The 17,521-nt window shown below is 43.0% G+C and overlaps 1 protein-coding gene across 1 annotated transcript in view; it reads left to right on the forward strand.

Moving 5' to 3' along the window:
• LOC133015820 (protein sidekick-1-like) overlaps positions 1-17,521 on the forward strand; it is a 195,781-nt gene that overhangs the window by 163,070 nt on the left and 15,190 nt on the right. The window contains exons 30-36 of the mRNA XM_061083097.1: positions 1,848-2,042; positions 9,214-9,415; positions 13,911-14,014; positions 14,152-14,222; positions 14,973-15,111; positions 16,596-16,652; positions 16,745-16,846. Of these exons, the coding sequence (XP_060939080.1) occupies positions 1,848-2,042; positions 9,214-9,415; positions 13,911-14,014; positions 14,152-14,222; positions 14,973-15,111; positions 16,596-16,652; positions 16,745-16,846 (870 nt within the window). The remainder of the gene's footprint in view (positions 1-1,847; positions 2,043-9,213; positions 9,416-13,910; positions 14,015-14,151; positions 14,223-14,972; positions 15,112-16,595; positions 16,653-16,744; positions 16,847-17,521) is intronic.

A 17,521-nucleotide genomic window follows, 5' to 3' on the forward strand; every position in this document is an offset into this window, starting at 1 on the left:
GATGAGACGAGTCGGTGTGACCTGCATTCACTGCCGTCCAGAGTTTTATTTATAAGCGTTCAGCTCCAGAATTATATTAAAGTAAAAGCACAGCACAAAGAATTCACTGCTATTTACTTTCAAGTGGCTCCGGTGGTGGCACTGCTGCTCCTGTACGACACAAATCAATTCAGACAAGGACACAACAACATGCAGATACAGGTTTTTGAAAAGCCTGAAGAATCAGGATGTTGAATCTGTCTCTGGAAGACGGAGCTGGCCTTTCCCTGACATGACACAGTCACTTTGTAATGGAGATTTAAACTCGTGCCTCTGATGGCAGCGACGTGCTAATGAGATTCAGCAGCGAACATAATGAAGCGCTCTGACCCAATTGTTCGGATGCGAGAAGATTTGTAGTGTAGCTGTTATCCGATAATCTTCCACACGCTGCGTGCACGTTAACACAGACTCAGACGATCTGATGAGATTATCAACCACACAACCAGATTATCTTCCTCAGAGCAGATTATCATCCCCACAATTTTCCCTCCTCAGATGTTTTGTGTGACTTGTGTGATTGTGCGTGTTTTGGTGTACAATACAATCTTCATGTTGAGGGTTTTCTCTTTTTGTGTGAGTGGCCAGTGGCCTGTGGAAAGCCTGGTCTGGGATCAGTGGTTTCACGGTGTGTGTGTGTGTGTTAAAGTGTGGTTGTGTTATTACATGGCCGGCTGCACAGGAGGCAGAGAAACAGACGTCAGTCGTGTTCGCCATGGGTCACAGCCAAGGGGACAGAGCACGGATGTATGATTACATAATGTGCAGGGGGAATGTGTGTGTGTGAGTGTGTGTGTGAGTGGAATGTTAAGATGTTATTGGGAATGAGAGTCTATACTGGAAATATCGATAAAGATAGAAGACTTGACAGCTCGATTTGAGGTATTTCTTATCAACTTAATGTATATTAAATGTATTTATATGATGTTATTTGATTATATAGAACTTGTGTGACTCCTGATTCCAGTGTGTGTGTGTGTGTGTATCACTGGGACTTTGCTTCCGTGACTCCATTTCCCCGATCAGACTATTTCCCCAAATGCACAACATTCGTATCTGGGATATTTCGGATTCATTTCTAAATAGTGGGGGGGGGGGGGGTGGAGACGCTTCATTTGTGACTCCCTCCCAAGAACAGTCAGACAACAAGTGGTTTCCTCTACGGGTTTTTAATGAAGTCTTGTTCTCCACATCAAACCGTGAAAACTAGGTTATACACGGTAACAAAGACATAACACACAACGTTAGCTAGTTAGCAAACACAGTATCAATGATTACAATCAAGGTTAAAGTAAATAACAAACAGACAAAATACCTCGTTGGCTGCATGCTCTGAAAAGGAATCTTCTTATCTTCTACAAATTCTTAGACGTGTGTAACTCTGCTTGCTTCTCTGTGTCTCTCACTCTCACAAGCAGCTCAGCGGAGGCGTCAAAATAAAAGTCTTATCTCTAATTACACAATAATGCTATATACAAATACAAAATATACATTGGAAAACCTTTACAACATATTAAAGTAATATAGTGGCAACAGTTACATCATTTGTCTTCACACGCAGTCTGTGGTGAAGACGTGTAAATGAACAGTGTGTTTTCCTGTTGGTGTTTGATGTGGAGATGTGATTTGTGTTCTCTGGCATCGCGGAGCCGTGTTTCCAGACTCTCTCCTGTCTCATGTTGTTCCTCCTTTGATTCCTGTGGGTTCCTTGATGGAAAGTAGGCCACAAAAAAACACACCGAGGAATCATATTCCCACTCTTCAAATCTCTGTCTTCCTGCGTCTTTAATGCTTCTGTCCCTCCCCAGGCTACCAGATCTCCTACTGCCTGGACAGCCGGGACCCTCTGCGCTGGACCACGGTGGAGGTGGGCTCCAACGCTCGGCAGTTCACGGTCACGGGACTCTCCTCGGAGCAGACCTACGTGTTCCGGCTCACCGCTCGCACGGCGGTGGGCTGGGGGGAGGAGCAGGAGGCCCGGGTGGTCACCACGGAACGCAGAGGTAAAGGACACACACGTACATTTACATTGACTCTTAAAATCACTCATCTGGCAGATGCTTGTATCCAAAGCGACTTACAACTGAGGGTCCACAGTAAATCTTCAGAGCAGTGTGGACCTTGAAGTGAGTGCTAAGTGGTGAATCTGTTCAACAAGATCAAGTTTAGGAGTTGAGGGAAGGAGGTAAGTGCTTGTCAGGCATGTTAGGGAGTTAGTTGGGTTGAGAGAGGAGGTGCTCTCTGAGGAGGAGACTCTTCAAGAGGGAGGGGATTCAAGATTCAAGATTTTTTATTGTCAAATGCACAGAGATAACATAAAGCAGTCGCTGGCAATGAAATACTTGAGTCACAGGCTCTCTTTAAGCAATGCTCAAGTAATTACCAAAAAAATAAAATAAAAATAGAAATAGTATAAAATAGAATACAATTTAAAATAGAAAATAAAATATATATATCTAAATATATGTCTTTACAGATGAAGAGAAAAATAAAACAACAATAGTGCAAATTGTGCAGTAGTGCAAATATTCAAATATGCCAGGGTGCTGGTTTGGTGGAGTTATTGCAGTTCAGAGGAGTTTAAAAGTCTTATGGCCTGGGGGATGAAACTGTCTCTGAGCCTGGGGGTGCGGGATTGCAGAACGAGAAGGACTCTTCTTCTCTGGTAGCATTCGGTAGCTTGTTCCTCCACCAGAGAACAAACGAGTCCGGACTGTGATCGCCTCTGTGCAGGGATGGAAATGTCAGCCAGCGTTCCTCAGAGGAACTCAGTGGCCGACTCGGAGCATAGGCCCGTATGATGGAGTTCAAGTAGATGGGTGCAGACCCAGAAGTCTCTGCAGGAAAACATCAGTGACTTGAACTTTAGCAGAACTTTGGATCACGCTCCTATTAAAACATCCGACCTGACACTCCGCCTCTCACCCTGAAACACAAAGTGCTGATCTTACGTAAAGAATTTATAGAAATCTAATTTGAACAGTGTTTGTAGAGTGTGACAGGAAACATTGAGAGGATGTGAGTGATTCATCAAGGCAGCTTTTCATCAGGCACACATCTGATGAGAGGTGATATTCTCAGCTCTGCCTGGAGTCTCACTGCCGGTGTGTTTAACTATAGCGTCGTCCTGAGGCTGGTGGCAAAGTGTTGTGAAGAAACTAAAACTAACTATCGTTAATGACGTGAACGACAGAGACGGTTTCCTCTTTGAACCTGTTCCCCTGTGCTTTAATTTAAGGTGCACAAATTAATTTTAATAGGGATTAAAAGCAAATAGATTTGTTTTCACAGAGATATTTGTTAATGGACGACGAAGCTTTTCTAATCATCATTGTTGCTTCTTTCAAAACAATATTTTGCAGCATAAAAAAATAGCAATTAGTACCATTTAATTCTTCAAGACACTCAAATTGATCCTGACATCTGTGCACGAAGAGTGTGGAGCAAGATGATGTTATTAAAAAAACCACCTGTCAAATCTCATACTTCTATTTTATCTATTTGTGGGATGTTGCAGTTTTCTAATTGCAGCACAAAGATCAGATTTTCTTCTTTCTCTCCACTGCAGAAAAGGTTTGAGTCTTTAAGAAACAAGATGACTATTGTGCGTCTTTTCCCATTTGCACTTAATTGTTTAATTTGATTGATTTGTCAACTTTTCCAACTTGGCGAAGAATTGACTTCTTCTTCTTTTTGCAACATTAAATATTTGCTTTTAATTCCATGTGCAATTTGAATCATTGAAAAGGGGATGGGAACACAGACTGCCATATATTCTCCTATCCTTCTAGTGAGGAGCAACCTAGTTAATTTTAAACACACTGAGACACACACACACACACCACACACATATACACACACACACACACACACACACATGACTGCAGTTCAGAGGAGTTTAAAAGTTTAAAAGACTGATAAACAAATCCCAAATAAGTGAATGTCAGCTGTACTTTGAAGAGCTTTGAGTCGTCGTTAAGACCAGAATAACTCTTTATAAACACAGTCCATTCCCTGTTCTCTCTGCTGAGGAACATAAGATGTGGTTGAAAGCCCCATTAAATAGTTAACCAGACATATATGTAGTTATAGGTGCAACAGAGCTGCAACAGCGAGTTGGAGAAGGAGGAAAACGTTAATGGTTCCTCTGTGTGCACTGGTAGGAAGTGAGACGTGTCGTACATCTTCATTCACTTGGGGAAAAAAGGACAAAGAGCAGTAATTTGTGTTGTGTGTGATTGTTAAAAATCAATCTCTCTCTCTCTCTCTCTTTAAAAATGAATGAACACAGGCCCAGGAAGAGTGTGATTAAATTCTGGAACTGTATTAAATCACACACTAATGGAACCAGCATAACAAGTGTCTTTGTTTTCTATTTATAAAAAAAAATAAAAAATACTTCTCTACATTACTGGATAATTCAACTAGAATAATGGGGTGTGAGCTCGGAGGCTTTGAGTAATGACGAGTAAAATCTGCTTTCTTCATCCAGTCCTGCTACTTATGAATTATCCTGTGCTGCATTCATGCATCAGGAACCAGCAAGGAAATTCACATTCCATTACAAAGATGAATACACAGATAATAGGTCTTTAATAAACCAGATTGGTCAGGAAATCCTGTAAATGAGCCAATGTTAAGCAGGAGTGACTTGATGAATGTTATTAATTGAACCTGAGCTCTTCAAACTTGTATCATAGTATATTATAGTAGACAATCATGTGATTTTTCATATTAACTTTCAAATAGAGGGGAATTGGTCAAAGACATTTCGGGTTTGCTATTTCTTAAATTGTGGGAATGGTACGGAAAAGTCAAGTCAAGCTTTTGCATTTCAAGTTGTTATGATCTCTAGTGAAGAGGAGTAATGAGTCGTGGTCTTTATGAAATCTTTGCTAAAGATAAAGTCCAGACGCAGAAAAGCAAACAGCTCGGACGGATCCTCCATGATCCAACGAGCAGTTAGTGGCTGAACGTGCACGATGCGTTTGTACTGGGCTCCAAATGTTGGAGCAAAAATAAGACGTCTGACCTTTTCCACGAGTCGCTGTGCAAAGAGAAAAAAAGATGAAATGACATTTAAAATCTCCAGCGGATTTAACAGAGCATGCACGGCGACATGTGTAGATATTGAAATCACCAGGTATTAGTTGTACGAGGGAATAACGAGCGTCTGGAGTTTCAAATACTCCCCCGAGGATCTGAGCAACAGTTCATGAAACGCTTGTTGTGTTTATTGTGTTACTAAACTGACTCAAATTAACTGACTTGTCGAGTTAAACGAAGATTTTCAGTTTCTCTCATCAACTCATGGCATCATGCTCTGGTGTGGGAAGGTAGGAAGTCTGTAGACATGTAAGACGTGTGATTCAGAACAGAAGATGAAGTAGAACAGTCATACGAACAGAGATATCGGAGACTGAGCTGTGACTCTCCTTAGTTTTGTCGAACCTGGAACCTGAAAATGACATTTTCTCCTTCAGGCAGTTGATGGACAAAGAGGATGAACAGCTCTTTATAGTGACTTGATTTTAAAAGAGCTAAAGCGACTGAGGAATAAAGTTTCTTTTTCACTTTTCAGGTCGTGATGCTTTTATCTCCTCTCAGTGTATTTTCAGAACTATTTATTTCATTGATGCAATTACCGGTTGACATGTGCACCACGTTATACAGGAGATTTTATTTTACACTGCATAAATGCTATTTTCTCTAAATTGCGACAGGAGAAGATTGAGTTAAGTTAACAGAGTGAACAGCAGGAAGCCAACTGTAAAAATAGATGTTTCATGAACTCACTGACATCTGGTGAATATCTTTTTTTAATAATGGGAATATAGGTAATATAGGTTGTAGACAGCGGTCGGGAATTCTAGTTTGAAACGATATTTTGAAAGTGTTCTTGATGCCAGTTTGAGAAAATGTCTGTAGAGCCGGGGGATAATTCCCTATGATTCCCATTATAGTTCATCCTGATTCAATTTAATAAAAGAATATTGATTATAGTCACTATAAAGACATGGACAATTAACTGTCCATCATATTTTTTTCTTCTTTCACCAAACTAAGTTTTAAAAACACTGCATTGTTACTCCTGGAAATTGTTTTTTTTGATAATCCATGATAATTAATTTTCCTTCTCCTAAAATGAAATGTTTATCAAAATGAATTTCAAAAGGTTTTTTTACTCCTGAGAAAAGAGGAGCCATCCCTTGAAAGTAAAAGATCACTTTCATTGTCACTTCTAAAGTAACAGCGGCTCGTGTGTCTCAATGGACCATCGGAAGAATAACTTTGACTTTTTGAAACACGACTCGAAACCTTTCATATACGTTCGTCCCTGATCTCTTTATCCAATTCTCTCTGTCGGCCACACGTCTGGTGAAGCATTGAAATGCTACAAAAGTCCTTATAATAAATCGTGACAGTAAATTTTTATGAAAAACTAGAAATCATGATGTCTGATATTCCGCTCGCAGCTCTCGGCGTGTGTAGTGCATTTTGATTGGATCAGATATCGTGACATCGGCAGCATCATTATCAGGATTTCTTTAGAAACAGAATCCAGTGGTTCCCTGTTCCACTTCAGTAACATAATGGCCCGTTCTCACTGGGAGATCGACAGAACGCTCTAATAGAGATTTCTTTCTGATGATGCTGGAGAGACCAACTTAATCCCTGGAAAGAGAAAATTGCTTTTTTGAGTGGGCCTGCGGGTGTGTGTGTTTGTGTGTGTGTGTGTGTGTGTGTGTGTGTGTGTGTGTGTGTGTGTGTGTAAGCCAGCGTTAACGTGCCGCATGTATCATGGACAAAAACTGTGATTCCCTCCAGAGATATTTGTCTAATCGGGTGTTTGTCTCCAAGAGAGTGATATCTGATAAGGTAATGAATGAAGCAGTTGCTTTATTTAGCAGAATCCACCCCCCCCCATTCCACCCCATCCTTCCCTTATTCTAGCACGACCCGGTGAGGGACGGAGCTGGAGGTCATGAGGGGTCACAGGTGGATTTTTTAAAGTTAGGAATATACAGTATTTACCCTAAAAGGAGAAAAAAAGAATTCCAGGTAAAGAGAACTAACCTCGTGCTATGACAACAAAGTAGATCGACTTCAAACTCCAAATACAAATCAAACAAAACAGCACAGATAGTCTATAATTGGAGATAAACACTGTTTTAAACTAAAGTTCCAACTAGTCAAACTTAAGTCTAAATCCGATACACCCTAACCCCCCCTCAGCGAGCACTTAGAAGAGCCTCATTGGTGTTTCCTGTTTGTTCGCTGCTTCTTTGGCTCCCTCCTTCTGACCAGTTCTGACCAGATTACCACAGTGTGGGGTTAAAACAGAAAGAAAGTCAAGTTAAATTGAGTTAGTATAATGTCGAAAAATTAAGAAATAACTAAAAGTGTTTCACAATATGCTTCCATTAAGCACTAAATCAATCATATGTATATTGCATGAAGGGAAGAGTCTCGTGAAGGTTCCTGGTTCGAAAGCATCTTCCCTCCCACATTCCAAAGACGTGCAGATTCCCCCCCCCCCCTCTCCACGGTGTAGCAGTAAACAGTGGTGTTGGTGCTCAAAGGGCATGTACGTGTTCCGACAGTTATGAGCTGATTATCAGAACATGATCTTTACAGGGGAACAGAACGAGAGGGAAACAGACAGGGAGACACAGATGGGATCAGAGAAACAAAGGAGGCAGAGAAGAGTGAAATCTGGATGAGGATGAAGAATAAAGAGGAGAGGGAAAGAGGGAGACGGACAGATTTGACTAAAATGACTTGTGATAAGGATGAATGAGGGAAGGTGTGCCCCCGTGTGTGTGTGTGTGTGTGTGTGTGTGTGTGTGTGTGTGCTTCTGCGTATGTTTCAGAGCGTAAGTGGCGATTAATTAAACTTCAGAGAGAATCGATAGCGCTTTTATTTCTAGACGTAATCGATAACCCCCCCGCCGCTGAAATTAAACAGTAATGCCCCCCCGACCATGTGTTTTTGTTTTTGTGTCTACGTGCACATACAGTACGTGTGTATCCATGTCCACTGATCACACACAGCTACCGGCAACACAGTCGCACAAAGACAATGACTCCTGGAGCCATCTTTCATCTCCTAATTGAATAGTGAAGACAAATCCACAGTCTCTCTCTCTCTCACACACACACACACACACACACGCTGGCGATCTGCTGAGAATATTGTTTCTTTTACGCCGCAGTGGTTAGATGTCTTGTTTCATTTAAACACATATATATTCATTGCAGCAGTCACACTGGTGCACGTGTGTGATGTAAACGCGGGACGTTCGTGTCCAGTGTTTCAAGCTGTTTGCAGCATCTGGTCCGTGATGGCCTCCATTTGTTCAGGTCACCACTCATTTCAATATCTGTGGCGACACATCAGAGGGAAATCAAAGGAGAAGCAGGAACGGATGAGTGGAGAAACATATCGAATGCGTATATGTTCCCGCACAGCGATCATCTCACACGTGCATTTTGGGCTGCATGGTTCCAGCTGAGTCGGCTGAAGCTGATTTATTAAACATTGGATTCTTTAGTCAAAGCGGGGGGGATTAGACAAGCCTGGATTTCTCCATCTAGATTTTACTCTTTGAAAAACTGATTTCTTGTCTCTAATCAGATTCTTACATGAGTTCTAGTAGAGATTCACGCTGTATTCAAATTAATTCAATCCAAAATTGAACTGAAACTAAGTGAAAGCTTCTTCTAGAAATCATAATCTGTGAGTGTCCAACATAATCTGTATATAAATGACGGCTTCCTCAAAAGTGAAGCCAAAGCATCTGGATCGCCCCCTGGTGGCTTGGGAAACCCCGCCTCCTCCATGTTAGCAGATGGGACATGGGCCAAACTAAAAAGTCACATGTCCTCAAAGATGGTTTCTGTCATTGCAGGTGGTTCTTATCACATTAATGTTTGTTGTTCATGTTCCAAGAAAGTCTGGAGTCTCCACATGTGCAAAATGGCGGCTTTCTTATCCGGTATCATTTGGCTTCATATCTGGATATCGGGATAAACTTGAGAAGCATCATCTGTCTTTACAAACAGTCTTTGGTTTCCAGTGCTAAACATCCATACCAATATCCTATATCCTATATTTTCCATTTCCTTCCACTCTCATCGTTTTATATCTTCTCCTCTTTCCCGCTTCCACAGAGCGGCCGCAGCCACCGAGGAAGTTGTACGTTCCTCAGGACAGCGTGGAGTCTCGGCGTCTGCACCTCCACTGGGTGACGGGGGGGTCGGGCTCCTCTCCCCTCAGGTACTTCACTGTGCAGCTCAAACAGCTGCCCAGTGGGGACTGGAGCACACACATCGCTGACATCCCACACAACGTGACCGCCTGGAGCGTGGACAGGTACACACACACACAAACACACACACACACACACACACACACACACACACACACACACACACACACACACACACACACACACACACACATCGAAGCATGTAGAGAATATAGTACGCTTACTCCACCACTTGCCTGTTTGCTTCAGCCTCTCCTCCAAGCTGATCCCAGCTCAGACTGGGTAAAAATCGAGAGGCCAAACAGCGACCTTCACTCTTACATTCACACCTGTGGATAATGTAGAGTCACCAATCAACCGGACCTGCATGTGTTGGGACGTTGAGAGGAAAATATCCAACCTCCACCATAAAGCCTCCAACTCACCAGAATCAGAATCAGAATCAGAATCAGAATGTGTTTATTGCCGAGTAGGTTTACACCTACCTGGAATTTGCTCTTGTTGTTGGTGCAAACAATGAACATAAAAACATAAAAACACAATAAATACAACACACATAAGAAAAAAAATAAACGATATATAAAATAAAAAGATATAAAAGATATGAAAAGTAAAGTAAAAAGTGAAATGCAAAATGCAAAACAGGAGAAAGCAATGTCAATTTGCAATATGCAATGTTATGCAACATAATATAATAAAATATGTGTTAATGTAACACATCCTTGAGGCGTCAGGTGGGGGGGGGGGTCCCGGGCTGTGTTGATAAGGCCGACTGCAGCCGGGAAGAAGCTGGTCTCATGGCGTGAGGTTTTGGTCCTGATCGACCGCAGCCTCCTGCCTGAGGGAAGAACCTTGAAGAGTTTGTGACCCGGGTTCAAACACAGACGTAGCTACTGCACCATCATGCTGCCCCCCCCACGAACTAGCCTAGCAACTGTAGGAAGTTGCATTGAGTTGATGCACCCGCGTACAGTCGTCAAGGCAGCAGCAGAATACAGAATAGATGTTTGCTCTGACGTTACCTGCAATGTTTGCACAACTTCTGCTAATTAACTCACAACCTACATCTCTGAGTGCTACTTCCATGAGGAGTTTCTTTCTTATTAGGTTTTAAAGACAGATCACAAAGCTGCGTTCACAGCAGCAGCAGCATTGAAGTCGTCCCCGTGAGCTTTTAAGGATTCAGCTGAACATTAACGTCTCTGTCCGGCTCTTTATTGGATTTGAGAAAGTTTACACTCCAGCAAACCCAGCAAGGCCTCACGAGACAAACATCTTAACTTCCAGCGGTGTCCAATACTCTCAGACCGATTCTCCGATAGGGAAGTGGTGTCTTCACTGTCTGTCTCTCCATGAGTCGAAGCTGAGCAGCTCGAGAGGATAATGTCAGAAGAAAATCTGATTTCAAATGTTTTCTTCGTCATCTTTTGCTGTAACACAATAACAGTTCTGCTCTGACGTCCTCTCAGGCTTTCAGCTCAGCACCATGTCTGTGGCCAGCCGGTGTATTTTTAAAACCCTTTCACTAGATTAGTATTTTTAAAAAAGAGTCTATTTGAAATGTCTGACATGTGCTGCGTGACATCAGAAAGCTTGACAGACCCTAGCAACGGTATCCAAGGAGGGAGAGGGCTCACCTAGGCATCGATTCGGCCACGTCAAGAATCTCTGGAGAAAACAGCAACAATTACTGTTAAATAAATATATATTTATGTATATATATTCAATGTGGAAAGTTGGGTTTAGTGCATCATTTTGGAATTAGACTAGTTGAAACAATCGGTAGAAATCTTGTAATGTTTATGCGTCCTCGGGGAGGAGGGATGCTGTGAATTCTCAAAGCAAAGAACTGAGAATAAGAACAAAAACATTTGAATGAATTTAACACAGGAAGTTAAGAAAAGGTTGATGGAGGAAAAAAGAAAACCAGACAGACCAGAATAATCATAATCACTGCAGAGCTGTGGAGAAGCTGAGTCACCTGATCACAGGCACAGCAGGAGCAGCTCGGTCTTTTTATCTTTCTTAATATTTGTCTCTCTCTCTGCCATCATGCTTTCAAGTTCTCTCTCTGCCGTTTATCTGTTATCTCTCTTTCTTCCTCCAGTTTTACTTTCCCAGCATTCGTCCCAGTTGCTGCCACCACCTTCCGTCCAACCACCGGTAGCCAAAGCTTTCAAAACCCATCAAACGTTCCTCCACCGTCACCTCCACTCGTCCTGGGCTCCAGTTGAACGCTGTTTCTTTTCCATTCCTCTCTCTCTTTATCCCTCCATCCTCTCCTCCCTGTTGAGACAGTCATTACAGCAGCAGGTGATAGTGGTCAGACCCGAGTAGCAGAACCCTGATGAGGCTTATTTGTGTTTAGTATGCGTCTCCTGCTTCGTGGCGCTGTTCAGTGAGCTCCTTCACGAGCGATCTCAAGACTGTTTGAGATGCTGAAGACTGTTCTCTCAGTGTCACTGCACCCAGCCTGCCTCAGGGAGAGTCGATCTGCTACGACCACGGCGTTTTTAAGCTCTCTCTATCACTGAATGCTCTCATTACGGCGCCGGATGGAGGAATTAGCTCACATCTCCGTTTGCTCACGCTCATACTTACTTGTTATCTGTCCTTAATTGTTGTTTTCCAGCGAGACATCTTTGGAACCAAAACATCGAAGTCCCCGGGCTCATTCGCAGACACACACACATTGAGTCCACACACACACACAAACACACACACACACAGAGGCTCACACTTTCAAGCACTGTCCTCAACATCCTCCCAGTGCTGCTGGTACCCCTCCCTCTTTGAGCTCGGTATCTTTGATGTTCTATTCCTACGATACCCACAACCCCACAGGGCCCTTCTTGTCCCTCATTGCGCCCGGCTCATTATTATACAAGAAGACACTTGAGCAGTTCTTCTGTCGGCCGCTGAATTTTTCACTGGTCCTCCTCTGTCTCCCAGTCGCTCTGTAAACACAGTCTGGAGTGGGACCTTGCAGGTAGACTCAGGAGCAGCAGTGGAATGACTTCTTGTTGCTAATTATTGAATCACTCTTGTTAACCGGTGTTTATAATGGGTTAGATACATTAAGAATTAAGAAAAATGACTGTTTTGCAGCCACCTTGTAATCATTGTAATCAATTTCCCAGCGCGAGGGAGAGAGGGTGTTGGAACTATTAGCAGCTGTGCAGCAGACTCGTTCAGCGAGTTGCTGTGAATGGCTCTGTGTTCGTCGGACAGGTTGTAAGTGGCTCTTGGGTAAATTGGTTTCAATATGACCGGTGTAAATTGTCTTCCTGTTCTTATTAAGGCTTTCCCTCTGCACAGAGGAGAAATACAGATAAGATGTGGTCGTGAAAATGCTTTGGCAGGGGAGACAATTAGGAAAGCAGTATGATAATTAATATTCAAGACCTCGTGTGATCTTTAGAGACCAGTGGAAAGGGCAAAACACACCTGTGGGAGGTGGAGGAGCCGGAGTTAAAGGCACCCAGTGGATTCTCTGACCACCTGTGGGCTGTAGAGTAATGTTTTGATGAGCTGAATTCTCTGTGTATTCTATAGAACACTGTTTTTCTTTTTGTTCGAGTGCCAAGAGAACAGAAACATTTAAATATCCCTTAACAAGGCAGGAATTGCACTGAATGTTGAATAACTGAACACAGACCGAAGGAGTGAGAGCACACACTGGTTTGGAATGAAGATTAACAAAAATATATTTTATTGACCTTTGGCAAGAATCAATTTTATCCAAACACAGTGGTGCTAAATCTTCCACGTGTTCATGAAGCCAGAGGAGATGCACAAAGGTTTCTTCCACACACCCTCCTGCCACATGTGGTCTACATACACAGTGGATGAGTGAATGAATGGACTTTGAGGGGAAACAAATATCTACCTGAGCTCTACCTCTATTTGTCCTCCCCTCACAGGTGACAGACACACTAGTAATAACTGAGTCCAAGTACCTGTAACTGTGAAACCACCACAGACTGAAGCTCGGTCTTGCAGCTAAGAGAAGCCACGGAGATGCAATTTTCACCCGTGAAACATCTTTCAAGTTCCACCCAAAAACCCCTGAGAGTTGCATTAACACCTGGTGCTTCCACTGTGTGAAAATCCATTGTGAGCACTGAGAAAAATTTCGTTTTGATTGATGATCACAAGGCACAGCTGCTCCAGAGGAGACGTGCGTCTTCAGCTGTCGCAGTGTTACACAAGTCCTGCTCAAAGTTATGAGTGTAATTGTATTGCTGTGGTTTTATTGGATGAATTACAGATGCAATGTCCTCATCAGTTGGTTTAGTGATAACAAAAATCACACTGAAACCATCTCTGTGGATCTCTCTGCAGCAAGACCATTTCTCAATATTCTAATGAACCGATTTATAAATTCATGCCTGAACCAAAATGCAAATATATACCTCGGCTTAGGCCCAGGATTTTGATTTGGATCCGCACCAAATTGCCCAGACTCATAAATGTCTGTCTCCTAAATATACTTGATCCATGAATTATTCTCAAGAGCATCAACGGAACACTTATAGAGATATAACCTCCTCTCTGAATGCATATATATCAAACATATAAATGTGTTTTTGTCTGTAGGTTGGAGCCTTTCACATCGTACAAGTTCCGGATGCTGTCCACCAACGATGTCGGGGACAGCGTCCTCAGCAAAGAGACGGAGGCTGTGACGACTCTGCAGGACGGTGAGAGACTGGGAGGAGAAGAAAGTGGAGGATGAGGGGATGAGTGGATTTTAAAACATAGCAGTGAAGAAGATGGACAGAAGCTTGTCTCTGTGTCTTCTCCTCGTCCTCACTCTCTTCCTGTGTTTCCTCTCTAGTTCCCGATCAGCCTCCGGTGATCCTCGCGGTGAAGCCCACAACCACCACCTCAGTCCTGGTGCAGTGGAAGGTATCGTCACAACAACAACAACAAGACCCACACACACACAGAGACACACAGAAACAAACTTGTGAGTGCAGGTTAATCATTTACGTGAGATTGCTGCAGACTCCCGGGAGGAAATTACCATTGTTACTGAAGCAGGGAAGTTCAGAGGGCAGCAGAGACAGATTGAGGAGATGGAGGGAGAGAAGGATGAACAGACGGAGGGGACAGATCGTCCCGGGTGGGGAGGAAAAATGTTGAAAAGTCCTAATGAGAATATAGCAGCAGGGGAGATGTTAGAGGGCAAGAGAGGCAAACATCAGCCATGTCCATCAATGGAGGAGAAAGAAAAGCCCGGGGAGTTACAGAAAAGTGGAGCGAGTCTGTGGCCAAATGTGAATTGACAGTAAATATAGAACCGGCGAGTTCAACGCTTGTCACTCTTCCTCCGCCGGTTTGGAAACGTCTCCTCTTGCTCCTTCTCGCCTCGTATCAAAGCAGAAGGAGGCAGTGGAAAAAGAAAGTCACCTGCAATTTCATCATCCTTTACAAGGGTGCCAGAGCCAGTGAAGCATCTCTGTGTCTGTGCAGCTCTTTAAAGTGGACCGATAGAACCCTGCTCTGCCAGCCGGCCCCTGTCCTGTCAATCACACAGGAAAATGAACATTTTCTTCACATGCAGCAAAAAAAAACTCCTCAGAAGTTTTTCTACTTGGGAAATGGATCATTATTAATTCTCTTCATGTGCCGTGTGCTTGTTTGCGTGTTTGCCAGCGGCCCGGTGACGACAGCATCAACGGGGTTCTGACCGGATACCGGCTGTACTACAGAGAGCTTCCAGTGAACAGCTCGGCTTCCGCTGAGGCAGAGGTCCAGACAACCAGGAGCAGCAACATCAGTTCCCTCCTTACAGGTGAGTGCTACACATGCTAATGCTAACGGTATCATTTCTATCACTTTAAATCCTCTGTTCTGTTGGAAAACATCGGTTCTTGTTTGCACACAGAGGTATAGAAAAAGCAAGGCACTCATTTTGGGGATTTTATCAATTGTAGCTATCTAACTTTCGACAAACACATTTGCAGTTTGACTTTTAAATTGTTTCCAATGACTCAATTTATAACAAGGATCCAGTAAAAGGTCTTTAAACTTTAAACCTTATTTATTGGACTAAAACACTGGATCTGATAAATTAAACATGATCATCTTCATAGCCTGATGATACTTTATATGACTTCTTGTTTTACGATGTAGATGTTATTCTTAGTTTTATATGTTTTATAACCTACTTAGCTACGACCATTCCAACCTGTACAGTTGTTGATTTTCTCCGCAGCTGTGGAAATAAAGTGTGGTTACAAGTGCAGATCGTAAACTCAGTCCTGCCAACACTTACAAACTTCCTTAGAGCAAATGAAAACCCTGTTAAACACATTCCCTCTAAGTTTGGGGGTTTTTAAGAGGGTAATAAAAGGCCTCAAGGCTCTTTAGACACTGAGTGGAGCTACGGTCCTTTATTCTCATTGGCAGCTGAGGCTCAGTGAAGAGAGAGAGCAGGTCCTGATCGCCCGGCTCCTCCACACTGCACTGCCCAAGTGTCCATGAGCAAGACACTGAACTGACGGCTGTTGTGTCAGTTTGTGAATTACAGGTTTTTTTTCAGGGGTTTAGCAAACGGTCGGTTGCTCTTATGGAACTTTACTGCGGCTCATAGAAGTTTTATTGTAAGACGATCACACACGAGTATGAATCACTGAGTTTTTCAGATCATACAAACCAGCTGCTCACCAAGGCGTCGCGATGAAATCATTTATTTAATGAAAAATATTTCAATGTCAGCGTGGGTATTATGTGAAATCACAAAAAATAAGCAATGAAAGAGAATCGCAGATGCAAACAGTTTGCACCAATAAGCTCAGTGACAACGTCTGTGGAGGATTTACAACCCGGCAGTGAGCTCAAGGTCTGCCGTGTTCATGATACCATTTTCAATCAAAGCTTTTTAAATATTAAAGAAAAAGAACATCTGAAAAGTATATTTTAAAGATCTTTTCAGATGTTTTCCACATCAAAGCAGGAACCAGGTGTGACTATGATGACAGACTGAGCAAACAGCCCTCACAAGGCCGCCCCCCCCCCCCTATGAGACCACCCATACTGCATTATAACATTGCAATAATAAAACATTAATGTTCGTCGTGCTTTATAGTAGATTGAGTATCTGCCGGACGAGATGAGTGATCCTGTGTCCGTCCAGCGGCCGCGGCGTCCGACCAGGGAGCAGAAACATAAACGTCTTTAATACAATCATTCCATCGAATAGCATTATAATTGCACAATTTATTGTTGAACGTGAAATGTTTATGGATGTACTCTCCCTCCGTGTTTCCCCTGAAGCCAAGAGCACCTTCAAGACCGTCAGCAGCGCCTCGCTCACGGAGTTCGAGTTGACACGTGAGTCGTCCGGCAGTGAAACCGCAGCTCCGCCTCCTCGGCTTGTGTGTCCTTGTGAAGTCTCTAAACTGCTTTGTGTTGTTTCTCTGCAGAGCTCAAGAAGTTCACCCGTTACCAGATTGTTATGACGAGCTACAACATCATCGGAGAGAGTCCCGCCTCCGTCCCTGTGGAGGTGTCTGTGGGAGAAGCAGGTCAGTGAAGGACGCTGGTTTCACACATGATCACTGTGTGAGCTACACATCTTGTTCAGGATCAAAACACTTGTTTAAAGGACCCATCGTATGCCCATTTTACCACAAGTTGATATGGTTCCTTGGGGTCTTAATGAAATGTCTGTAACATATTTTGGTCAAAATACCACAAGGATCATTTACCTTTTTACCTCTAAAACAGCCCTCCTCAGATTGACCTGTTTTGAGGACTGTGGACATGCCAGATACCTTAACGTGTAGAAGCACTACAAAAGTGGAAGTTTCATAATATGTCCCCTTTAATGCCAGAGAAGCTGTTTTACTGTTGAACATTATTTTTCTAGCCCTTCTCTCCCATGTTCACTGATAAAAAGCTGAATTCCAAGTACACAAAGGAACATTTCAATGAAGAGTTTGTGTCACATTCTTCATCATGAGCTGGAGTTTAGTTTCAATGGAGATCGATCTGTTGATTTGACCCAGTAGCTGTGAAGGATTTCCATCACTTTGAAAGGTGCTGTGATATGGTAGAAATCTATAGAAGAAACCAGAAAGTGGACTTTTGAGTTTGGGATTGTTTGGTCAAAACGAGTCTCTGCTTTGTCGGCTTTTATCCAATCTGGTCCCGTCCGCTCCGATGCTTCGGTCATTCTCTTCTCGTTCGTTCTTTGTCGT

The sequence above is a fragment of the Limanda limanda genome, chromosome 2 (assembly GCF_963576545.1).
Source record: "Limanda limanda chromosome 2, fLimLim1.1, whole genome shotgun sequence".
In the NCBI taxonomy this organism is placed as follows: domain Eukaryota; kingdom Metazoa; phylum Chordata; class Actinopteri; order Pleuronectiformes; family Pleuronectidae; genus Limanda; species Limanda limanda.